Genomic DNA, 26,771 nt, shown 5'->3' with positions numbered 1-26,771 from the left:
AACAATGGTCTAAGTTTTTTTTAAAAAAAAGAAAAAGGTCTAAGTGCAGGCGGATTCTTACAGGTGCAGGTTAAACCCGCAATCCACAATCATGCCATATTCCAAACCGCATCTGCCCGCATTGTGTCCACGAAATCACCCAATTGTATGCGAATCAATTCGGGTTGGGCAGTTCGGATAACCCTATACCTAGCCCTACTGAAAACAATCAAAGAGGCTCTTTTTGTGATTTTAACCTGCCAGGTCACAACTTAACATCTACAAATAAAAATAGAGAATAACAATAATAATAATAAAATCTAACCCCTTTTGGTATTTATTCTTTACAATTCATCTGGAGAACATTAAGATCTGGCCTAAATTTCATTAATTCATATTTGGTTCATCATTAATAATATATAAGCCAACAAATCCAGGTAAATCTATCATTTATCCCCCCCAAAAAAAAAAAAATCCAGGTAAATCTATCGGTGCAGTGATATCTTCAGAATTATCAAAATGGTTGTCAAACCTTGTGCCTTTTGAGCTAATTATAATTAAATTTTAGAAAACAACATTTCAGCTTCATTATACATAGAATCATGACCCAAACGAAGCTTTTCCCTCTCAGATTTAAACAGCAGAAGACTTGTATGTACAATCATAGAATTAACCATTTAATTTTACAACACCTCCCAAATACCCTCACCAGTAAAAGAATAAATCAAATGTAATATATAAATATATTACATATTATTACAAACACAGCCTGCCAAAGCTCTCAATCCAGAGGCAAATTGTGGGTGTTTGAAATCGGAATATGCACATCACCCCCACATTGCAAAGTAGCCCAACTCCTCTGAATCCCCAACTAATATTGGCCATTCCTGTCTAGCGGGGTTTCATTTTGATACAAAAATCATTTCTTTCCTTACCAAGACTTCAAATGGTCAAAATCCTCCATGCCATTCCAAGACTTCTAAATGGGCAGCCTTAAAGTGATCAATATCGTACACAATGCTATCTGTTCGGGTTTTTCAAGAGAGCAAGGATTTCAATATCGTCACAAGTTTCCGTGACAAGCTGAAGAGGTGTTTTACCTTCTCTGTCACAAGCATGTGGATCAGCTCCCCTGCACCACATTAGTAACCAGGGTAGTAGTCATTAACATAATGCAATGAGATAAATCATAGTAAGCAAAGATGATTTGGGTTAGTAACCACGACATAGTTTCAAAATAACTGATCTAATCAAAGTTGGTACAAAGTACTGGGATCAGAATTGATTTCAAGCCTGTTTTTCCCACTCCGGCAACTGAAACCATTTGAAGTTTTACTCAAAAATCAGAAAAGTTGCCTGAACAAAACAAATAGAATAAGAAAAGGTTTGCAATGTGCACAAAGATATTTTGGTATATTTACTTGCTGAAGAGCAGAGTCTGTGCACATGGTTAGGTTAACCACTTGGATTGAACCCTTGGGGTTTATTGAAAAGAAACTACCTATCTACTTCCATGTATGAGTAGCTTTACCACAACAAACAAGTACTGCAATTTTTTTTTAAGTTAACATTCTGCGACTCCTTTTTGTTTACATCCCTGCATCTAAATTTAAAGGAGCATTCAGAAAATGGAGTATGAACCCAAATAAGAATAATGCTACTTATCAGGGTCTTTCTTGTAGGCATTGGCTTTTGGGAAAGATCAAAGGCAATATCTTAAAACTCTCCTATATTAATCAATGAATATAGATTGATTATATATTTGTTTTCTTTCTTTTGTGAAGTTTAGTGTGTCAAACATCAGAAGTTTCATTCAGTGCATTAGGTAAGCTATGCAATAACCAAATTCTCATTTTGGTTATTTTCTTCTCTTTTTCTTTTAAGTGGGCATTTCCTGGTTTTCCACATATATAATAGGTAGAAACCTACTTTTATGGTATTTGTCATATTTAAGTTCACACAGTTGCATGTCAGAGACTGAAAACAAAAGATCCACATCTATAAATTTACAGAAGTTTGTTAACACCCAAAAAAAATTCACAGCTTTGGCTCCCAATGCCCCCAACTAACAAACAATCTAAAACCACACTATTACATCAATAGGCAAAACAAAGTACAAAATTGCAATCTAGATTATCACAAGTGAACAAGTAGGGACAATATCATACCTCAAGGATCTTCATGATAGCAGGAAAAAATAAAAATAAAAAAAATGTTAGCAAACACAGCACATTTACCATGTTTAAACAAATAAAGCTGATTGCAGACATTGGGGGATGATTAGTAAGATAACCTAACCACCAATGAACAAGTACTGAAATTTCTCCCATGTCACTAAAGGCCAAAAACATTCTCATGGAACAAGTGGTCTAATATGTATCATATTGAATGAGAAAGAGAAAAAAAACAAAACAAGACAAAACACATAAAGGAGAACAAAAAAAAACTTGTGCATATACCAAACGACAGGAAATGTACTACCATGAAATGGAATCACAACCAGGGAAAGAAAAAAAGGTACTGAAGTTAAGGAGATGTTAAAGACAAAGAATCACCTAGTAAGAAGAAGTTTTGCAATTGCAATTCTTCCTCTGATAATACTATGATGCAGTGGTGTCTGCCCTCTTGAATCAGAAGCATTTACATTTGCACCATGCTGTAGGAGCAACTCTACCATGCCAATATCAGCAGCTTGGCAGGCAAGGTGGAGTAGGGAACAGCCGTCAAGAAATTCTTCATCATCAAGAAATTCAGCTATGAACTCATCTTCGCTTTCTCTAACTGAAGAAAAAGAGCTCAAGGAATTCGTTAAATCAGTTAAGCAGTCGAAGTAGACATCAGGACTTTCTCCCTGCGCTTGACATTGCATTGCTTTGGACAAATTTAATGATGTACCAGATGAAGCTTGCCCATGGATGGCATTAACATCTGCTTCATAAGTCACAATAAGGCGATAAGCTGCTTTCTTGTCATTAGCATGGACACTTCCCCACAACTGTTGTGCCACTGAAAGAAGGTGCTGATTGTCCTCTCCTCTGTGAACAAAACGTTTTTCTGCATACTGCAGTGAGGAAAAAAACACTTCGTTTAAGGTCCACATTGATCAAACTTATATTCAGATAAGTAATTACGCAATAAAGTACATAAACATGTATGTTTACACACAATGTAAAAATTATACACCTTTGCACGCATAAATGTATGAGGCCTATATATGTATGTAACTGTGCGTGAATTAGTATGAATAGATGCATCATGTTTTGACTGACCAAAATTTCATAATTATGTAAGAGTAAATTGTACCCACCCAAAGCTTTTCTTGCTTGTTGGTGATAAAAGAAAAAAATGAAAGTGCAATTGCCTATATTGTAAGGATCATACTCTTCAGTGATAGGGTGATTAAGTGGTGTTAATCGATGACCCCATATCACAATTCAAACTCCTTGACTGTGTGATGTAATAAGTAGTAGAGAGAGAGAGAGAGAGAAGAAACTAATCCTAATAAAATAGGAAACCAAATCCTATTATTATTAGAAAACTTCATCGTAATAAAATAAGACACCAAATATTACTAATATAATATCCTAATTAACAATAAATAAAAAATAAATAAACATAAATATAAATATAAAAACATAAAATTACAAAATATCCAAGACAACTTAGACCAAGCACATTCCGCATCATTCTTCCTGACTGAGAAAATTAGCTCGACTTCGAGTTTGCTTTGAAATATTCAACTCTTCCATACCAGCAAATCAAATACTTGGAAGTATGAGAATTGTTCGATCTTTGTTTTAATCTAAGGAATCCCAGCGATTAGGTTGTTGACGAGGCCCACCAAATATGAATTAATCACAGGAAAAAAACCTGTAACACCAATAAAATCAATCCTAGCTAACTTGATCGAAGAATCAATTCGTGGCAGGTCACTATGGAGCTCTTCTTTTGATAAAACCATGTTGCACGTGAGATTTTCTCTCTTCAACTTCAACTTCGAGTTCTTGGACTTAACACTTTCTGAATTTACTTATAAAATAGCAGCACTATCCTCATAGAGTGGAGTTGCTTGGTCCTTTTGATGAATTTGTGAATCATCTTCTAAAACATGGGCAAACAATTTATGCAAAGTTGATTGTATCTGTGCCATGAGGCCTTACATCCGAGTATGTTCTGATATCAAATTTGAGTACAAATAGTGGTAAACATGGTTCAAGGGGAGGCAGAAAGGTGATTTTGATTTTTGCACAGATGTGTTCTCAGTGCTGGTTGTCAAACAAAGGCTGCGATAATTTTGGCAGAGATGGTGGGTTTCAACAGCGAGGTGATGCGATAGTTGGGGGTCATGATCGATGACTAATTTGGACAATGGTTGGTGATGATGGTTCGAACGGACGTGGTTGTTTTAAGAATGCAATGATGTAGAACAAGCTTTTAGAATTTTTATATTTATATTTTTATTATTTTGGATTTAGATATTGACTAGGATTTTGTTAAATAGTCTATGATTTTTAGTTTCTTGTAAACATAGTAGCTAAATAATTCCAACGTGTTACACATTGCTTGTGAAGTCTGTGTTCGTTTGTATTGATTTAAGTTTTCTAGTTTATTTTAGATTACTTACTCAAAAGAGTTAGGTTTAATTTATTATGAATACATAAATACATGTGTAAGCCTATGGGCATGAAGGAACTCAATCATTCAATCAATAATACTTTCAGAGAGTTTTTCTTATTTTCCTTGTCGAGATTCAATGTTGTTGTGGATTCAAGAAATCACATCTACTAGAATGATATCTAGTCCTCGTTTCATTTACTAAAAAGATATCTAGTCCCTTCTACTAATGCACCAGCGCGAGATCTGTCCTTGACTTGATTTCAATGGCTGTTGGTTGTAATCAAGGTCAACCAAACCTCATACACCACTGAGGAATATTTTGTAACCATGGCTATGTTCAAGTAATTGCAACCGTATGTGCACCTTCATTCACACCAAAATTTTAGATATTATGAAAAATTATCTAAATTTAGTAGTGGTTGTGGATATTTTGAAGATATTCTAGATAGGCAATGCCTGTATTCATTCATCGTCAAAAATAAGATGTACACTGGAAAAAAAATTCCATGAAATTATGAGCAATTATTAGAGGAAAAATACAAGCCAAAACATGAAAACATGAATATTCATGCCAAAGAAATCCCTCAACAGATTAAGTTTGAAGACAAATCTATATTGCCTCACGTCCAAGAAATAATTGAAGAAAACTTCTTGAAAGTATACCATGAAGAAATTCAAGACAAACAAGACATTATTGCAAAAGTCATAGAAAGTAAACATTCCTCAATGGAGTAAATTGTCCAATTTCAAGACTAGAATGTCCTTGAACCTATGATGTCATTAGCTATCACCAGTTTCTAAAGATCTTAGAGGACAATTTTTAAATGCTTTGAATTGCTTTCAAAAAGAGGATCCTGCTTGTTGTGTTGGTTTGGACACCAAGATTAATGGAGCAGTTGTTCATGTGTTATTATTTGCAGGGTGACTAATCAAGTACCAAAAATATCAATCAAGTACAAGATGGATGTGGACAAGCTAAAGCATATGATGTTGTTTCAAACTATGGAAACTCGAGGACGAGTTTTCTTTAAGAAGAAGAGAATGATGTAGAACAAGGTTTTAGAAATTTTATAGTCATATTTTTATTAATTTGGGATTAGATTTTGACTAGGATTTTGGCCAATTTTCAGCTGTTTTTCTTGGCCCGGTACTTGTTTGGAGATGAGTCTCAACACAAGGTGCTGCTTGGGATGACTCCGGGGATGTGAAGCTGCAATTTTGTTTTTGGGTGCTGGTTGGTCCATGCCACCTCCCCTGTTTTGGCTGTTTAAAACTTGTTGCCTTGGGGCATGTTAGTTTCGCTTAGCCATTGTATTATGAATATAATCTTTTAGAGTAGCTGTTTAGGTCTTGCCAAACCTGTGGCTTGGATATTGCTTCGCTTACCTACCAAACAAAAAAGTTTCGTAGTTTATTTAAGATTTACTTATTCTACAAGTATTAGGTTTGATTTATTATAAATATATGTGTTGGGGATGTTTCGCATTCTATCCAGTTTGTGCTTATAACCCTGTTTGCAGCCTGCTCGACCCGACTAATAGGGGGTCTGGGGCAGAGCCCCTAGCTACTAGGTTTGACCCAGTTCTTCTTGTATGCAGATTCTGGTATAGATTATGGGTTAATTTTGGGGTTTGGGGTTATGAGATTAGAGAAATCAATTGTTACAAACAGCTCTCTTGTATTTTCTCCTTCTTTTGATACTGAAACCCTCTGCTGTTTTTCCACCCGTAGATGTAGGCTTACAGTCAAACCACATATAGGCTCGTGTTCTTGTGTGATTGCCTGTTTTGTCTTCTTATTTTTGTTTGTTACGTCGTAACATGTGTAAGCCTATGGGCATGAAGGAACTTAATCATTCAATCAATAATACTTTCAGAAAGCTTCTCTTATTTTCCTTGTGGATTCAAAGTTGTTCATGTGGATTCATGAAATCATGTCTACTAGTCTAGAATGATATCTAGTCCCCGTTTTGTCTACTAGAAAGTTATATAGTTCCTTCATTACTGCTGTGTCAATTTATGTCTTCTCATTCCTGACCATGAACGAATACGTGCCTTGCCTAGCTGCTGTCTTGATGATTGTAAATCTACCATCACAAATTCACAACAGCACAAGACCTATAAGCTTTAATAACACATACCTTCACTTTTCTTCATTTGAAATTTTCAGATCTTCAAAAAAAAACTTCTACACCTAGTTACCAATCTACAATATCTTCAAAATATTCACAATCACTAAATTTAGACAAATTTTCATAATATCTAAAATTTTGGTGTAAATGAATGTTCTGCACGTACAGTTGCGATTGCTTGAACATAGCCATGGCTACAAACAGTTGTTTGGGTTGGTCCACGAGGTTTGGTTGACCTTGATTACAACTAATGACTATTGACTTCGAGTCAAGGAGAAACCTCACGCTGATACCAATTAGTAGAAGAGACTAGATATCGTTCTAGTAGATGAAACGGGAATTAGATATCGTTCTTGTAGACGAAACGGGGACTAGATATCATTCTAGTATTCTTGAATCCACAAGAACAACCTTGAATCCACTAGGAAAATACGAGAAATGCTCTGAAAGTAATAAGGATTAAGTTCCTTCAAGCTCATAGGCTTAATACCTATAGAATAACTAATTTAAAATAAACTAAGAAATTTAAATCAATACAAACTAGAAATCTAAGAAAATAGGAAACTAAAAATTCTATACTATTTAACAAAACCCTAGTCAAAATCTAATTCAAAAATAATAAAAATATAAATATAAAAATTCTAAAATCTTGTTCTACATCAGGCAACCATGTTGTTTGAATAGAAACGGTGGATTGATTTTGGCTCTTATACCACGTAAGTTCTGCGTCACCATACCTTCAACCCCATTGCAGATGTGACTTAAGCTAAAGCAACTCAAAGGCTCCATGAACCATTAACAATATTCGTCTACACGTGATTTAATTGCCATTAAACATGACATCCTAGGCAGGAGGGATGCTAATTCGAAATAACTCTCTCCTCTAAAAGAGTCCATTTCATCAATTATAATCATATATAGGTATCTCAGAATCTAATGAGTAACCTCTAATTTGAGTGGCCGTCAGTTAGTGCATAAAAAACCCATCAAAATTCTCAAGTCAATCAATCTAAGCTTTATCACCATTATCACTAACAGAAGGTTTTGTTCAATTAGAGAACACATTGCTTTGTTTCAAGGATCACATCTCTTTCAAAAGGATCCATCATAAATGAATGAACAGCTCATTTCCCTGATAACATTTGTACCATACTGGCTCCATAAGTAAGAAGGTGAAAAAGAATATAGCCAGTTAGGCAAATATTTTCATAAAAAGAAGAAAACTAGAAAGGACAGTAATTACCTTTGCATTAATGAACTTCTCCTTTATTGAAATATGAGCATCATGGCTGGGCTTGCTAAAAAACTGTTTTTTATCATACTCAAAAAACCTGCATCACAAGAGTAACACATTTGTTGAAATACAATCCTAAACATTTCAACTATACTTCAAATTCTTACTTGATAGGTATTTCATCAGCCTGAAAAGTTCTTTGTGCAGGTAACAACCCCTCCCATATTGAGTTCACAAAGGTATTACCCAGTGCCTGAAACAAATTGATTACAGAAGGTTCCCACACTTTAACATCAAGTGCTAACGACCTTACCTGCATTCACAGCCAACAAAAAGGGCTGCATAAATGATCTAGGAAAATGAAGTACTAGGCATACCAACATAACTCTTTCAACATATAGGATGTCATTGGGAGTAGCCTAACTCAAAAGGTAAACTAGAATCAACCAGTACAAGATTCCCTGCCATAGTTATGCTTAGCTCAAGCATGCCAAGCAATGATACTCCGATATTTTGAAATTGTAACTCCAATCTGTTAAACATGACGCCTATAAGTGAACAGCTGTAGCTTGCATGCTTCTCCTTTTCATGATTTAGGTATAAATGTCAAAAGGGTGCATGAGGATGGTGTACATTGCACACTCAGATTATTTTGCAATTGCCTTGAGTCATTAACAAGTTCAATTGAAAAAATATTGTCATATATATGTGTGTGTGTGTGTATATATATCAGACTGCTAGTTTAAGGTTAAGGACTTGTTTTGTTAAAAGAACATGTAAGAACACAATAGAATTGCACAAAGAGCTAAACAAAGTGTTTTAAGCTTCTTCTTTTTTTTTATCCTCACTTTAAGCTGTCAATCAAATTTTTACTGGTAAAGCTGATAATTGGTCAGCAATGTTGACTACAACCGGTAATTACTGAAACTTCAGCACAAGCAAAGCTATCAAACATTAAGTAAAGTGTACCAGGGTGGCCAATTGAAGTAACTTGGTTTAAAAATTTTGTTGTAGTATTTATTTTTCCCTAATTTTTTTTATTAACTTAATCCATTTACTCTTGAATTTTCTCCAAGGGATTACTGGCTGTGTGTTGGCGTGTGTGTGGGCGGGGAGGTTGTCTAAAATTTTGTGAAACTTATAGTTTGTTTGAAATTTTCATTAATAACTTACTAAGATGAACTCCCAAATTTTATACAAGTAAAAACTTAAGGATAATTTGTTCTTTGTTTGACCCCACTGTACAAAATTCTGGCTCCACCAGCCTGAGAAAGACTTGGACCTGGACTTGCCTCAATGAAAATGCAAGAGAACTGTTTGCATAAATCTCAAAGGAGGAATTTGACTTGATCCCAGAATATGTTTGTATGACATGAGAATCATTTTCTTTTTTCTGCTAATGATTCTAACCAAAATCCATTTTTTGGGCACAACACGAATTTGTATTCTCAAATGATGTTGGAAGGATTTGTAGCCGTTGAGGAAATTCCATTTTCTCTATTTTCCCTAGAAGGTAAAGAAATAGTAAAATCTCAAAATTTACAATCAATTCATTCAATATTTCCTTGTTTAGCACCATATAACAAAAGTGGGGAAAAAAATCAAAAAATTAAAAATTAAAAAAAAAGAAAGTAAAAGAAACTATTTCCACAGGGAAAAAACCATTTTTTTCTTTCTATTGATTTTATGATTTTTTTTTTTTTTCCCCCTGTATCTAATGATCTCAGTGCGACAAAATCTCGTATGAAGTTCCTTTCCCGATGAAGACGGTCCTACTACAGATTAAAGGATTTGACATTACTAAAATGCCATGTTGTTTTCCATGAATTGGCAAACAATTTCTCAATGGTGTTAAATCCCCGACATTGGAACATTACACTCCTTTTAGTTTCTAAAATAAGGCCAGACTACATTTGATTCATAAAATTAATTCAGAGTATGCAAAAACATATCTAACTGAGATCTTTCTAAAAAATCTCCAATAAAGTATGAGTGTGTTTCAAGAATTAGGACCTTTGTGTAAATGATCATGCTCTAAGTTTTGGCCTCAAAGGTCAAAATGCTATTGTGCATAGCATCAAGTGTTCTTTTAAAATTACCAAAATAGACATCTAAGTGTTGCAGTGTCAAATCAAACCTAAAAACTTACTTTAGATATATGCACCCCAAGGTTACGATGAACACCGGAACATTCAATGCAGATAATCACGCCAAGGTTTAAAGAAGCCCACTCTGGTTCGGGTGCACCACAATCAGCACATTTATCATTTCCAAGCACTCTTTTTAAAGCATCAAGTGACTTCTCACTTTTTTCACTGTACGGTAGCTGTTGTAAACTTCTAGATGCACGAACCAAATTCCTAGAGCTTAGGTCATCAGCCAGATGTTGTCCAATTGCCCTTTGACCAAAATCAGAGGAACTTCCAATGGAACTACTATAGCTGAGAGATCCATGACAACCAGTTACCGTCGGACTAGCAGTCAAACGCTGAAAGATATTTGAAACATAAATATGAAAAATAATGATAAAAATCAACAGCCACATGGTAAACTAAATATTCTTAGCATTTTACCCTCTCAGGTGCCTGGGAACTCAACAATGAAGCAATCACTCCAGTTATTTTTTCGATCCAGTCCATTTGTTCCAGTGCACTCTCTGCCTATATTGCCAAGCAATTGCTGCATATTACTAAGCCTATGCTAATAAATATTTAACAATGCACCAACTTATTCAATGAGAACATCAAAACCAAAATAAGTTATCCTAGCATAACAAGAACCAACATTTACATGTAAAGCTGACCTTCGACAATATACCTGCAAAGTATAGTTCTTTGTTGGTGAAATTATCCTGAAGCAGAACCTCAAATCTGACTGATCTGCATCAACCTTAATTGTTGATGTCAGCAGGTTCACGGTGTGACGTGCGACAGCTTTTTCATCATGTACACCACCGTGGTAATGAGACGACAGCCACCGACTCAGCAGCCCAGAACCAGCTTCAGAGGCATTGTTCCTGTGTGCAGGAAGTTGACTCCCACCTCCCTGAAGCAATAAACTGAAGATTTAATAAGCACTGGTCGTGACAAGAAAAAGCATTTAAGCACAAACATTCAATGTTATCTTTCATGACTTACAAAGGGCCTGCTCCATTGTTTGCGATAGTAGTATAGCATGCCTCGATTATCAAGAACAAAAAATCTTCTCTTCCAGTCACCCCTCAAATTGGAGGAACGTTTTGAGAGGTATCCTTGCTTGATGGTTTGAACCTAAACTATTGAAATCTTAGCTATCGATGAAAATCAAAACTAGTTCAAAAGGAATAAAATTGAATGCTACAAAGAAAGAAAGAAAAAGGAAAGAATGAAAGTCAAACAATAGACAGAGAGGACAAGAAGATCATATTGAATACCCTTCCTTCTGCAGCAGACTGCATCACCGCCTTTATCTCTTTATGAGAACTTCTGGGGAATGGCTTCCTAGCATCTCCATTGGGAGAAATATGAGAAAGAATCAAGGACTGCCTACTTTCTCGATCAACCTGCCTTTTGTACTCTTTGATCCTCTCATTAAGTGTTGCCTGCTCATACCTGGAACTTTCTCTTGATTGTTGTGCATAAGCCAAAACCTGTAACACAACGACCTAAAATTTAATAGTCACCCAATAAGATGGAATACACAGTTGAGGAAAGCAAAAAGGATTCCATAACATCACTGTAAAAGTAGCCTACACCAAAACAGTAGTCAATCCTGGATCAAATGGCAGATTACACCCACATGAGATCTACAGATTCAACATCTGGATGGATGTCATCAGGATTGCAAATGCATGTTCATATGACCAACAAGTTTGCAAATGTGTACTCACTAGGAAGAAATGATGAGGACTAATACACAACAAACCCTAACCAACTGGAGCTAGCTCAGTTGGCCAGAACCCTTGAAGCTGACTAGGAGGTCAAGGGTTGAAGTCCTGCCACAGACAAGACTCTCGCCCTCCACCAGGCTGTCACATGTTGACCTTTCAAGTCCAACTCTGTAACACTTGCATGACGTGTTCAGTCAAGGCCTTTGGGAATGCGCATGAGTGTGGCATCCAGATTAAAAGTCAGTGGTTGGACACCCCAACCTGGCCTAGAAGATGGCCCCAAGTAGTCCAATGCATGCATGTCAAGTAGCACGCCCAGTGCCGCGTGCGACCGCCAGCCCAAGCCTACACATTGGTGCATGTCAAGCAGCTCGGTAGGGCATTTTGGCTAGGTTTAGCAAAATCAAGGATTTAACACCTCAAAAGGAAAAGTGCTTTTGAAGTTCAGTACTTTTTGCTATTACTTTGTAAACATGGTACAAGAAAAGTACTATAATATTTTGACAAGAGAACTAAAGACTTCCTTGCTCCAAAAGAAATCATTACTCTGATAGGCTTTGTGATAGTTCTTTTCAAGGGTATATGAGCAAGAGTATATTAATTGGAAACGTTATTTTCGCCATTTAGTTGTTTTTAAGGGAGGAGCACAACTTTGTCTTCAACCTTCCAATTCTTGCTTATTAGGTCTTCTTTTCTTATTCTCTCACAAGATGTGGCCAATTCAATCTAAGAAAATATGCACTGTCTTGGCCAAAGAAGCAAAGATAATGAACCACAGTACAAGCCAACTAACAGAGAATATTATGTTAGAATTTACCTTCACCTACCACACCTACTACACCTACCACTACCTACTACCATCACCTACTACATCTTCACCTACCTTCACCTACTACCTTCTTCTCTTCTATATATATCAATCATTGTAAACATCAAAAATATCAATTCATCAATCAATAATATACATCAATTTTTACATGGTATCAGAGCTATAGGTTAAAGATCTTGGTGTTCTTCGCCTTCCGGCGGGCGGCAACCTTGCCTTGACCGCCCGCCGGATCTCAACCAATTCAAACCTCCCTCTCCCTCTCGGCACCTCCTTAAAACACACCACCATTGTATTAGATGGAAATGCCAAGTTGGTCTAATCAGGAGTTTCCCTCTGGCTCATCTGAATCAGAATCACTTACATTGTAACCTGGGCGTTTATTGCTTACTTTCCAAACTGAGGATCTAATTCTAGAAGCTCTTGTCATCCAAATTCTTCCCTCCTTGGCATCCTTGAGGGTGTTTTGGAACCACCGCTTCGCACAATCGGAAACCACCCTTGCCAGCGGCGTACGGTGGTTCTGCTCCTCAGCGCCGCCGCCCCCGGTGCTGCTGCTACTGCTCTTGTTGTTCTCCATCTTCTTCTCTGACTTGGGCCTCCTCAATTCGCAGCAGAATCTGGGTGTCTCCAGCGGTTGTTCCACCAACGAGAAGCTACAGAATACTATGGGTCCATCAAACTGAGCTCACTGTTCTCCATTGAAGTTCACAGAACACGTTAAAATGATTCATTCATATGTTGAAGTGCTATGGCACTCTACTCTCTGTTTCTTTTATGATGATGGTGGGGACAGAAACAGACAAAAGAGAACATCTTTCTCTATACCCAATGTCTTTTAGTGTTGCTTACAGCTGTGTTTTTTCTTTGGTCACGTGGGAGTTGAATACCCATAGAGCCCACTGCAGGGACAACATCATTATCTCACACTTTCTTTATTATATATATATATATCTTTTTATTATATTATATAATACCCATAGAGCCCACTGCAGGGACAACATCATTATCTCACACTTTCTTTATTATATATATATATATATCTTTTTATTATATTAAAAAAAAAAAAAACAAAAACAAAAAAAACAAAACAAAAATCATCATCCCTCCTTCGTTTGATTTCAAACTCCGTTATTTTTATTTCTTTTCTCCAAATCACTTTCCTTATTTCTCCCATCTTTCATTTTTGATTTCAAATATATTTTTATTATTTTTACTTTCTTTTTTCTTTCACATTATTTTTAATCTTTTTTCAATTCCATTCATACCATATAGCTTTGCACACCAAATCATATTTTATTCATCTTAGGGATCAACCCCGATCACAATTTTACAAAAAAAAAAAAAAAAAAAAAAAAAAAAAACAACAACAACAACAACAACAACTTTGTTTTCTTTTCTGCAGCCGGCCACCAACCGACCTCACTTCTTCGCCTATTCCGCCGGTCTCTTCTTCTTGCCTCCGTCCTGGGCGACCCTTGACGGTGTTGCCTCCGTGTTTCCCACTCCACTGGGCACTATCACTACTCCCTGCTCCTCCACTGCAGCATATGGCGGACCTCCAAACCGGAACATCACGGTGGCCTTCCGCTTCAGCTCCTTATTTTCTGCTTTCAGCACACTTATCTCTGCTCGCGAATCCTTATACATGCGTTGGAGCAGAGCCAGTTGGGCGTTTAAATGCTGCACTTCATTTGCCCTACTCTGCAGCCGGTTCGACAAGTTTGTAACCGCAGTCATGGTTTCCACACATGACTTTAATGTATACTGATTGGCTTCCACATCCGACTGCACTGCCATTCTTTGCTCCACAGACCGCATCGGAAAGTTCAACGGAGTAAACTCCGGGGCACTCGGTTGAGGTTCCAGTGCCACCGCTCCAGTTCTCTCTCTTGTTGACTCGTTGAGGTCGGGAAAGAGGGTGAGCAGACTCCGGGAAGACGAGGCCATTTTCTGGGCAACAGAGTGTTACAGAATATCTCTCGTTACAGAGTATTACAGAGTTTCTCTCTCAGCAAAGGAAGCGTTTTTTCAGAGGATTTTCAGAAGTTTTTTGTCTGCCTCAGCCTCTGCCTCAACCTTGGTTTAAATAGCCAGGGCCGAGCCACGCGCATCGCGTGCCTCTTGACGCCCGACAAACTGGCACGCCTTTTCATGGCACATCTTTTGATAAAGTGGACACGCCTTTTGATGGCACGTCTTTTGATGGCACGCCTTTTGATGGCACGCCTTTTTATGAATTGGGCACACCTTTTGAGGGTGCGACTTTTTAAGGGTCCGACAAGACTCTGTAAACTGTCCCGACATTGATTCTGGTTAGCTCCTTTATGGGTCCGACAAGACTCTATAAACTGTCCCGACATAGATTCCGGTTAGTTTCTACAAGGGTCCGACAAGACTCTGTAAACTGTCCCGACATAGATTCCGGTTAGTTTCTACAAGGGTCCGACAAGACTCTGTAAACTGTCCCGACATTGATTCCGGTTAGTTTCTACAAGGGTCCGACAAGACTCTGTAAACTGTCCCGACATTGATTCCGGTTAGCTTCTACAAGGGTCCAGCAAGACTCTGTAAACTGTCACAACAACTGTCAGAACATTGTCTTCTACAACGGTCCGACATGACCCCATAAACTGTCTTCTACAACGGTCCGACATGACCCCATAAACTGTCTTCTACAACGTTATGACACCACCATCCAGTGTCTTCACCAATGGTCTGACACGACCATACAGTGTCACCTATCCTCTTTTTATTTTTATGTATTTTCTTGTTTTGTTCCTCTCTTCAAACTCAAGTTGGTTAGTTTCTATCCTCCTTGAGTTTGCGGGGGGCTGTTAGAATTTACCTTCACCTACCACACCTACTACACCTACCACTACCTACTACCATCACCTACTACATCTTCACCTACCTTCACCTACTACCTTCTTCTCTTCTATATATATCAATCATTGTAAACATCAAAAATATCAATTCATCAATCAATAATATACATCAATTTTTACATATTAATACTGGATAATATAGACCTGGTTGATATAAGGTTCCAGTTGATGCAATAGCTCATATCCCTGCATGAAACAAAAGGTTTAGAAGCAGCACAACAGAACCAAAATAACTCAGTAGGAAGGATGGTGGAGTTATCTTCATATTACGCACCTGTTTGAAGTAATGAAGATGAGCATCCATTGTACCACTAACAATCTCCAAAAGCTCAAACCTCTTTTTTGACTCAACTTTAGCAAGAGCACCAACCTAAGTTAAAAATAATAATAATAAATTAAAAAAAAAAAAAACTGAATTTCAAAGACTAGTGATTTCTGCATTGCATCTTTACCTAGATTTCTTGTCGCCTTTTTTTTTCATCTGATTTAGATTTATTTAACACCTCAGAAAATTAAATTTATATGAAAAGGATGGGGATGACAGAGTTACCAAATTGAAGCGTGCTTGCTCAAACGTCAATCTTGCATTGTGAAGTTCCTGGAACGGCTCTCTACCAAATTAGAATTTAAAACAAGTGATTGTTACCCATAAAAACTCTCTGATCAATTAGTGCATCAAAATGAATAGCATAATATATAAAGGTCAACTAATACTGGATACCTCCTCTATGGCAGCAGCTATATCCATCCTAGTACTTTTCCGCAATGATAGATACTTCTCACGCGCCTATGGCACAAAATGGGCATGAAGATTAAGAAGGCATCAAGTAAACCATCAAACAGCATCAAGTTCCTCTGATTATCAATGCAAATCAAACCATGTGTTAAATATTTAATTACGTTGACAATGGCGTCTGCATGTGGATTCCCAGCACTCACAGAATTTATAAATGTGAGAGAATACGTTTAAAATGTGCAACATGTGCAGTGGGTTAGAGGTTGGCATTTATTGCCAGATTTCTATTTTGAATGCGAATCCTTAGTGGAACCAGATTCGAAGTACAGCAACTATTTTTCCTTTTCTTTTACTTCTTCCTTTTCATTTTGAGGAGTGCTTGGTGAGGCGAAAGAATTCCATGGAAGAGATGTGTAATTAATAATCATAGCTTTACGAGGCTGTAACTTCATGGCACAAAAATGCTCAGCAATATGGAAACATGTTCAAAGAATTAGTTTAACAGAATAAAAGTATTAAGAAAGGTTAGTGAAGATGCCTGAAGAGATAGTCGAAAATTTATGCACTAATGACAACTTCTGCAACTGGCACCAATGAAAGACAAAAGCATGAAAGTCCTTTTAACATTGTTTGGCTATATAGACAAGGACAGATCATGCATACTGAGGAGTGATCCAATTCAAGTTGAAGTCACAAAAAGGAAGAAATACCAAAAAGCAAAATTGTCAAGGCTGTGACCAAATACAGACAAATTTGCCAAGCATTTATGAAAGGATAGATAGAGCTGATGGAGAATAAGGATTCATGTTCGAAATTCTAAATTCTGCCACTCTTCGGAAATCATATCCTCCTGTTAGGACAACACTATTCCCTCGCTTTTGAAACCAATTTGAATCTAATTGCAATTCAAATGATGACGTCAACAGAGTATTAGCATCCATGCGTCTCGCATCAATATTTGTAAGAGAGACGTCACATTACAATCAAGATGCCATACTGTTTCTACCACCAAGTTAGTTTAGCTTGTGTGTATTTGGTGTTCTGTTTTGTCAAGGAGAGGTAGGAAGTTTAACATAAAACAAAAAGATGCAGAATCTTCAAGTGTTACCTCTCACTTCAAAAAAAAAAAAGTTGTACTCCCTCCATCCCAAAATATTAGTCCCTTTTGGAGAATCCAGCTTTTTTTGGTAGAACAATTATTACTTCAAAAATAATAACTTTCCAAAACTAACCTTTGACTTTTTTGGGGAACATCAATTGTCATAATTATACTTTTTGTGTATGAATTTAAAAGAAGGGCAAAATAAGAAATGCATGTTATTTTACTCCTTGATTTTTTAAAATAGACTAATATTTTGGGACAATGAAAAATAGAATGAGAGACTAATATTTTGGGACGGAAGGAATATTAATTACATACAGTTAGAGGCCTAGGATACCCAATTAGCCCAAACTAAGGACAAAGTCCACTCTAATTTTCTGACCGAAGCTGATTAAAACAGAATTTAGTCGAATCCATGAATTTGGATGATCAAACTTGTGGATTTGATTTGTCAACTGCAAATTAGACAACAAGCATAGTTCCTTACCATTTCTACTGAAAAGTTATGACACACTACATTTCATTTGGACAATTAACAAAATGTTAATTACCAAGCTTGTTGCCATACATTCCACCTGTGTTGTATCTGAACTAAGCAGCATAACATTTTTCACAGGGACACTCTATTCTTACAGGAAACTTATACAAAAAAACAACACAAGAATGATGTGATAATGTCATTTTTGTCAATAGCATATTGGTGTTTTATTTTAAAGTGACACATTGAGCCACATCATCATTCTGTACAAAAATTCTGTTTGAATCGTATATCATCACTCCTTTTCATGTTATATGTGTGTTAGGCAAAACCTAGGATGTTAGCAAAAACAATTGTTTAATATTACTATACATATATTTTTCACATGTATAACAATATACACAGGCATGTGCACACAAAAATAGGTGTTGTGAACTCATTGACATTGTGAAATCTACTGATTTTGCACAATTTCTTGGGTTTTAGCCTTTAGGCATCCTAAGCCGAAGTAGGAATTCCAAATAAAATCTAATCCCTTCAGAAAACATGGTCTTCCCAAAATCTTCCTACCAGAAGATCCAATAAATCCAACTAGAACTAGTTAGATGAACTGAATGCAGAAAATAAAAATAAAAAAAACAGATGGTAATTCACCTTATCTGGTGGCCTGATCCTTAAATTTTACAAACAGAGTAGGTATGAAGACCTAAGAATGGCAATGAGGGTTTAAAGCACATGTTAACATGACATTATCAGAACAAATTGCCACAATTCTGTGGACATTATATTTTTTGATAGAACAAGTTAAACAGAAGGTTACCACAGAGAATCACCCAGAACACACAAAAAAAGAAGGGGGGGGGCGGGGGGGCGATAAAAAAAGAGAGAGAAATGAAGTTGATTACAAGAAACAAGAGATAAAGCATTTTTAAGATGATACACCGAAGGGAGTCACCTCTACAAACTCTTAAAATTTCCTTGTGACTTATGACTAACACATAGAAGGACAGGAAGATCCTAGGGCCCCGTTTGTTTTCAGAAGTAAAATGGAGGGGATTCATAATGAGGGGATTGTTAATGAAGGGATTGATAGTGAGGGGATTAAGTAAAATTGTGCTTGTTTTGATGATAGTTGTTAGTGTAGGAATTGTTAAATTATTTTTATATAAAATAATAAAACAAATAAAAAAATATAAAAAATTAAACATTAATATTTTAAAAAAAATTCTCAATATATAAAAAATAAAAAAAATTCTAATCCCTTCACTATTTTTCTAATACCATCTCCACCTCCTCCATCTCAATCCCCCTTCCAACCTCCATCTATATCACCTCCTCCATCCTAATCCCCCTCCCCCAAACTCTACAAACAAACACAACATTAAATAATCTCACCTCCATCTTAATCCACTCCCATCTATTTAACCCAAAACAAACGGGGCCTAGGGGTATACTGAATACCACTATAGAACCAAAGGGAGTCACCTCATCAAAGAGTAATGAATACCAATTATATAGTGCTATGAAATTGTTAGGAATATCCTACAGTACAAAGGATGACATTTGGAAAAACATATTATAGAGATTTGGATAAACACCACATTCCACGTGGAGTGGCCTCTTTTTCCAGTGGAGAATGATGCCAAATGAGGCATGTTAGAATAGTCGAGTGTTCATGTTATTTTACATTGGGTACTATTGCCATATTGTCATATTATTGTTCTACTATGTTACACGGACTCGGGTACGGGTATCGGGTGCATGTGCGTATCTAGGGATCAGACACTTCAAAATTAAAAATTAAGGATACGTGGATATGTATCCAAATTTGGATACGGGTACGGGGATACGTTAAAAAAATATATTTATTATATGAAGATGAGTTATATTATATACATAACAAATAAAGATCTATGAAGCACGGACATGGAAACACATACGGATACAGACACAGACACATGACACAACAATTTCTAAAAAATTGGGACACGAACACGGCAGGGGACACGACAAATTTTTTAATTTTTTATAAATTTTTTATTTTAATATACATTTTTTTATTTATTTATTATATTTTTTAAATAATGTGTTCCAATTAATTTTTTTATTTTATTTTACATACATGTGTTTATTTTTTTATTAATATATATAAGTATATATTATCTTATAAATATATTATATGTTATATAATAATTATTATATAATATATAATAATAATAGTTATTACAATAATAGTTATTAATGATTATTATTATATATAGATAGATACGAATATATATGAATCAAGTCAAGATGATAAAACGAGAGAGAGAGGGAGAGAAAAGCGAAGCGATCGATCACGATTGCGAGGGAGAGAGAGAAGGCGAGAGAGAAAGAGAGGCTTTTTGAAGTCGTCTGGGGTGTTCGACTGTTCGATCGACTGATGGAGCTTCGATCTTCGACTGGATTGACCGAATAGAGCTTCAACTGGAGGTCTTCGATCTTCAACTAGATGGAGCTTCGACTGGATCGACTAAATCGAGCTTCGACCAGGTTCTCTCTTGCTCTCTCCTCTTTCATTTCTTTTGCTGTCTGTAAAGAGCCGTGTCCGAGAGAGAACAGGCAAATCTAACATAGATCCCACACTCGCACCCGTGTCGTGTCAACACGAGTACTTCACCCCAAAGTGCGGAGTCCATGTAACACAGTTGATCTAACATAAATATGGGCCAATGTGGCGGGTTTTGTACACACCAAAAACCTATTCGTTTAATTATGTTATCTTCTTCTTCTTTCTCCTCTCTTCCGTTCAAACCCAAACCCTAATTCCACATGCTTTAAACTTCAACTTGGTATCAAAGCAATTCCATCCTACCCAAGCAAGTGTCAGTAGACTCTAAAGATCAGATGACATCATCATCCATATGATGACATTGGTGCCAGTAGGGATGCCGTAGTAGGGGTAACACGCGATCCAATTCATCTTGCCCGCTTGGTAATTATGGTGGTTTTTGTAGAAATTTTTAAGCTATTTGGTGTGAGTTTATGACTTTTGAATGATTTTCAAAATTTCAGGAATCAAATTTTCAATCTGCGATTTGGAGCATTACTCAATGTTTCTCTTTGCCAAAATTTCTCCTATGGGTGCCAAATGGAGAGTAGGAGTCCTTGATTGAGGTTTGTTTGTTGGTTTATTGAGTTCATGATGGTTTTCTTCAAGTAACACTAGTTCGGCCTCCCCTTTTTGGCTCCTCTAGCCTTCATTTGTTGCCAGTGCAGTCCAGCCCTCTTTGGTTGTCCTTCACTCTTATTTGCCTGAGTACTCTTATTTGTTTGTTTGATTGGCCTGATATCTTTGTCTCATCGCTAAGGGAAAAACCCTATTACTTAGGGATGATGATTTGCCTAAATCAATTACTACAAGGAAACTAAATGTTTTGAATTATCTGACTTGGGCGCACACATTTTTACGTGGGAAAAGAAACTGCAATTTATTGCAAAGCATCCCCCAAGGACGATAACACCTATCATAATTCGGCAAGTGAGGATTCAGTTGTGATGGGCTGGCACTGGCATAGTTTGGAACCCCCTATTGCGACCTCTAACAAGATTTATGAGATCTATAAGCAGGTTTGGGACTCTTTTGTTGAGTCATTTTCACATAAAGTAATGTTTGTTTCTCAGGTGTATGAGTTGTAAGAGAGGATCTTTGCCACTAAGCAGTCTGGTCATCTGTTGTCTGAGTATTACAATACTCTTATAAATTTATGGAATCAATTATTGCAGCACCAACGTTTACTGCCGACTTAGCACAAGCAAAATTGGGAGGAGCTTATGATTGTGTCCAATATTGTTAAAAATGTATGATAAATAATATGTATTGTACGATATGCACCATATTGAAGGCATTTAGATAGAATCGTATATAGGTAACATTGGGTACCATGAATCGCAAGATACGATTTCATATCACATTATTTCGCATTGAATCGCAATTCGCTCTGTATGTCATGATTTTCAAGATCAAGCTGCAACTTGTGTTACATGGACTCGGCACTTTGGGGCGAAGTACCCGTGTCGACACGACACGGGTGCGGGTGTGGGATCTGTGTCGGATTTGCCTGTTCTCTCTCGGACACGGCTCTTTACAGACAGCAAAATAAATGAAAGAGGAGAGAGCAAGAAAGAACCTAGTCGAAGCTCCATCTAGTCGAAGATCGAAGCTCCATCCAGTCGAAGATCGAAGCTCCATCAGTTGATCGAACAGTCGAACACCCCGGACGACTTCAAAAAACCTCTCTCTCTCTCTCTCTCGTTTTATCTTCTTGACTTGATTCATATCTATGTCTCTTGATTCATATCTATTCTTATCTATCTATATATAATAATAACAATAATAGTTAATAACTATTATTATTATATATTATATAATAATTATTAACATATAATATATTTATAAGATAATATATACTTATATATATTAATAAAAAATAAATAAACAAATGTATGTAAAATAAAATTAAAAAAATTAATTGGAACACATTACTTAAAAAATATAATAAATAAATAAAATAATTAATGTATATTAAAACAAAAATATTTATAAAAAAATTAAAAAAAATTTGTTGTATCCCGTGTCCGTATGTGTGCCCGTGTCCGTGTCCGTGTCCGTATCCGTACTTCATAGATTTTTATTTGTTATTTATATAATATAACTCATCTTCCTATAATAAATATATATTTAAAAAAAAAAAAACTATTTAACGTATCTCCGTACCCGTATCCAAATTTGGATACATATCCACGTATCCTTAATTTTTAATTTTGAAGTGTCTGACCCTTAGATACGCACCTGCACCTGATACCCATACCCGAGTACGTGTAACATAAGCTGCAACTACTTATTCCAGCAAAGACATCGTAACTCCTACACAGCTACATTAAATTCTAAGTACTAGAGAAGAACAAATGCAGCTCCATGATATAAGACTTAATGTACAGAATAACTTTAAAAGTCATAGCTGGAGCTACTGAGATGTATACCCACCTGGTCGTATATAGCATTAGCCTTGTCAAAACGCTTCCGAGCTTCCTGCATCAACAAAAAATCCATATAAAAAAAAGGTACATGCTTAGAAATGCAACAGTGGAGAAGAAACTGCACAAAATGGGTAAGAAAAATGAATATTCAAACAAAACATACAATTGTTTTTCAAATAAGCAATAATGAAAACGAAATTTAAAAAAAAAATGCTCTCAATATCATGTAATGAAAATTTGAAGTACATGACAAGTATGCTCCAATCGAAACTACTTTAATTAGCACAAGTAAACCCTTTTTATGAACAATGCACAAGCACATTCACTAGTTCAAATATGGTTGCAACACAATGCTGCTTCTAACTCTATAAGCAGTGAACATACTATCACTTCAAGGACAAAAACGCTAGCACCAATACCTTTTAATGCAAATAAAAAATATAAAGGAATGATAAACAGTACCTTGACATCAGGCAAGTCAACATTGACAAATTGTAGTAACCTATCATTTAGCATGTGCTCTACCTGATAAAGAAATTTAAGAATGATACAGAAGGAATTAAATAGAGGAATGACATAAATCTCCCAAACTAATGTGACACATCTAGGAAGTTTGTACCCAAAAAATAATTAAAAAAACCAGTCAAACTTACAAAGCAAGCAAAAACTAACTACTATAAAAGAGTAACCAAAGCATATTGTTGAAGACAAATATAATTAATTCATCAAACATGTGTATCAAATTATGGACTAATAGGAGTCTATCAATGCATACAGAAAAAAATGAAGGTAGAATACTAGATAACGCATAATTACCCAATAACTCATGACCATTGCATCAAGGTTATTAAAATCGGAAGCCTACGTGGGATTGTTGGAAGGGACTCATGGATCGGATCATAGAATCGGGTCGAGAATCGTAAGATTCTTCTTTCAATATAAAATAAAATGAAAAATTATCGATAATGATAATATATGATGCGTAATTTTAAAAATATTGAAGAAAAATGATAAATTTGATATAATGCATCTTTTATGTTAACATCAATTAGAAGAGAAATTTGAAAAAAAGTGTTTATAGTCAAAATTTTTATATAGATATACACATATACATAAATATATATAAGAAATAAATAATAACAAAAAAAATTGTTAGGATCGGGCTCGTAGTAGAATCAGGATCGTATACGATTCTACACGATTTTATGAATAGGATCGTAGTAACTTTGATCCTACTAAATTTAAGATCCTAGTGTGATCCAAATCATTTAGCCCAACTGAAATCGTAGAATCGTAAGATCTTACAATCTAGATTGGGATTCTGATAACTATGCATTGTATATCGCCAGCCAATAAAGAATACACACACAATGCAAGCATAATGAAGTTGTTGAATAACTTGATATACATTCTTGGGTCCATTTCCTAATAGATTAAGCTTTCGACACAATTTGTAACTTAACATGGTATCAAAGCTTAGGTTGGGAGAGGTCTTGGGTTCAAGTCTCTTCATTTGTTTTTGCTCCCCGTTTGCATTGTTTCTTCTATCGTTTGCATTGCTTAGGTTGGGGGAGGTCTTGGGTTCAAGTTTCTTCTCTCTATGTATGCATGGTTGCATCTCCACATGCAAAACGAGGTTGCAGAGGGGGGTGTTGATAGATTGATATATATTGTTGGGTCAGTTTCCTTATAGCTTAAGCTTTTGGGACAAATTGATAACTTAACAAAAGCCATAAATTCTAAAATGTCCAACGGCAAATTTAAAATTGAAAAAAGGAAAAAAATTATAGTTAGAATGGAAACGGCTGACCAAGTTCACAAATATAATGAACAAGCTGCTAAAATAAGTGACAATTGTGGGACTTGTAAAACCAAAGAACCATGTTTACGAGATCACGTAATTGGTCACCAATTTAGATAAGTTGGGTCCACACGACTCAATTTCTTTTGCAATTACTACTTTTGGGACTTAAGAGTCTTTAAGTGTTTCTTACACATTTTGAAACGTACACGGCATTTTGGTCATTCAAGAATATAGAGGATACTTTAAGATAGTCAGCTAAATCAGCCTACAAAAATAGGGAAGGACAAAAGTGGGGTGCCTTCAATCACACAAAAAACATCCACAAATATCCCACCAGCACAAAAACCACCAACAGCATATGGATTTCCAAAAAAGACTGTATTGTATGTAAGCCATTGCACATTTAACAGACAGCGAATCCTCAAAAAGAAACAATAGTTGAAGTCTCCATCTGATGATGGTACAAAATTCCTAGTCGGCCTTACATGCACCGGAATCAAAAATAGCTACTGGATCTTTTGCAGCATTTCCAGTGTCCTGACATTTTGTCATGCCTGTTTTGTTCTGGCAATATATGTTCTCTAACAAGAGAAACAATAGAAGTTACTAGGTAAACTTGGAAATTGTCACATATAAAATTACTATCATCAACAAGGTCTGGAATATGAGATGCCCAGTGGACTAGAAACTAAAACAACCATTATGAACAATGAAATAGCATCAACATCACTTCAGCATTATCATTCGAGTAGCAATCTGAAAGAATATGGTTATAACCAAAAAGTAGAATTTTATATGATTTGGTAAGCAAAGCAAGAAAGTTGTCACCTTTGATCGAAGAACTTCCTTGTAGGTTCCAATTTCTCTCAAAGCAATTGCGAATTTGGTCATGATAGGGCCTGAGAAAACAAAATAAATTTTCTTCGCTAAGTATCAACAGGCACAAGAACATGTAGAGCTATTTACGATGTTGAGTGTTTCAAAAACTAAGGCCATATCTAACAACCTTCCTAAACAGATAGCAGCACTTAAGTTCGGCAAAGGAAGTGACACATAAAAGGGGTTGTTTCATAAGGAGGCACAGCTCCAATGCAGCCTGTTAAGAGTTTGTTCAAGCTCATTCACCTGCCTAAACATATTGAGCTCAAGCCTTAAGACTGCTCAAATGCTTAAGAAGCCAAGCTTGAGCAGGATGAAGTTGGTTTAGATATAGTCAGTCGATAGGATGCAAACCATCATATTTATCTATGCTTACTAGTAAACAATTGCTTTAAATTATTCCTTTATAAGAATTTTCAACTCCAACGGAAGTTAGTACTTGCTCTTTGAAACCAATGAATGTTTAATGGACGAGAAGAAATATTCACTGCCAATCATATTGCTTGGAGTTAAAACCCTTGTCAATATGCTAACAAGAGGTTCTTAGACAAGCTTGATCCTTTTACCCAGGCAAGCTGATGCAAAGTATAAGAAGCTCAAGAAAGGCTAAATTCAAAGAAGCAATGATATTTGGACATCGGCATGATTTCATAGAGAAACTGATGGGAATTTTATATATTTATGTTTCTAGTATTATTAGAGTATTATTTTATAATTATTTTTATGTTTTGTATGATTGTTAGGTCAAGGAGGGTATTTTAGTAATTTTCATTATTGTTGTCATGGGTTGTATGGGTCACCCATGGGTCATCTTGTAGGTCAAATTATTTAATTGGATATTATTTATGCTTCTTATTTAGTTTTAAATTGGTTTTAGAAGTCAAAGATATTTTAATAATTTCTTTTTTTGGTTATAGTTGGTTTAGAAAATCTTAGTTCTATGTAAAGCCATATAATGTTTATAATTGAAAAAAGTTGATATTTTAGAGAATTTCAAAGCTTTTGAAGCTTCTTATGGATTGTGTGATGCAACCCTAACGCTAGGTGTGATGCCTATGGAATCTAAGTGCGATGCCTATACCTATCTTCTTCTCTTCTTTCTTCTTTTTTGTTTTAGTTTACTGTTCACAAGCCCCTAAGCAGTGCTAAAATCCCATATTTTCATGCTTAAACTCTTACCTATTTATTACCCTAAACAAACCCTACTTAT

The 26,771-nt window shown here is 35.9% G+C and overlaps 1 protein-coding gene across 2 annotated transcripts in view; it reads right to left on the bottom strand.

Moving 5' to 3' along the window:
- Positions 1 to 490: 490 nt before the first annotated feature.
- The window catches only part of LOC114279010 (ADP-ribosylation factor GTPase-activating protein AGD1), a 35,587-nt gene continuing 9,306 nt past the window's right edge, over positions 491 to 26,771 (bottom strand). The window contains exons 4-20 of one of the 2 annotated variants that reach the window (XM_082910209.1): positions 25,511 to 25,581; positions 25,168 to 25,263; positions 23,341 to 23,403; positions 22,886 to 22,930; positions 16,265 to 16,330; positions 16,094 to 16,141; positions 15,818 to 15,913; positions 15,688 to 15,729; positions 11,374 to 11,589; positions 11,099 to 11,230; positions 10,779 to 11,006; positions 10,535 to 10,621; positions 10,111 to 10,449; positions 8,129 to 8,274; positions 7,971 to 8,058; positions 2,535 to 3,040; positions 491 to 1,111 (exon numbers count right to left, since the gene is read on the bottom strand). In XM_082910209.1, the coding sequence (XP_082766335.1) occupies positions 1,000 to 1,111; positions 2,535 to 3,040; positions 7,971 to 8,058; positions 8,129 to 8,274; positions 10,111 to 10,449; positions 10,535 to 10,621; positions 10,779 to 11,006; positions 11,099 to 11,230; positions 11,374 to 11,589; positions 15,688 to 15,729; positions 15,818 to 15,913; positions 16,094 to 16,141; positions 16,265 to 16,330; positions 22,886 to 22,930; positions 23,341 to 23,394 (2,205 nt within the window). In that variant the 5' untranslated portion in view covers positions 23,395 to 23,403; positions 25,168 to 25,263; positions 25,511 to 25,581 and the 3' untranslated portion in view covers positions 491 to 999. The remainder of the gene's footprint in view (positions 1,112 to 2,534; positions 3,041 to 7,970; positions 8,059 to 8,128; positions 8,275 to 10,110; positions 10,450 to 10,534; positions 10,622 to 10,778; positions 11,007 to 11,098; positions 11,231 to 11,373; positions 11,590 to 15,687; positions 15,730 to 15,817; positions 15,914 to 16,093; positions 16,142 to 16,264; positions 16,331 to 22,885; positions 22,931 to 23,340; positions 23,404 to 25,167; positions 25,264 to 25,510; positions 25,582 to 26,771) is intronic. The other variant, XM_028221156.2, reaches the window with a different exon arrangement.

This window comes from Camellia sinensis, chromosome 15 (assembly GCF_055761805.1).
Source record: "Camellia sinensis isolate YWXY chromosome 15, ASM5576180v1, whole genome shotgun sequence".
Taxonomy (NCBI): Eukaryota; Viridiplantae; Streptophyta; class Magnoliopsida; order Ericales; family Theaceae; genus Camellia; species Camellia sinensis.
This window is presented reverse-complemented; position numbering and strand designations above follow the sequence as displayed.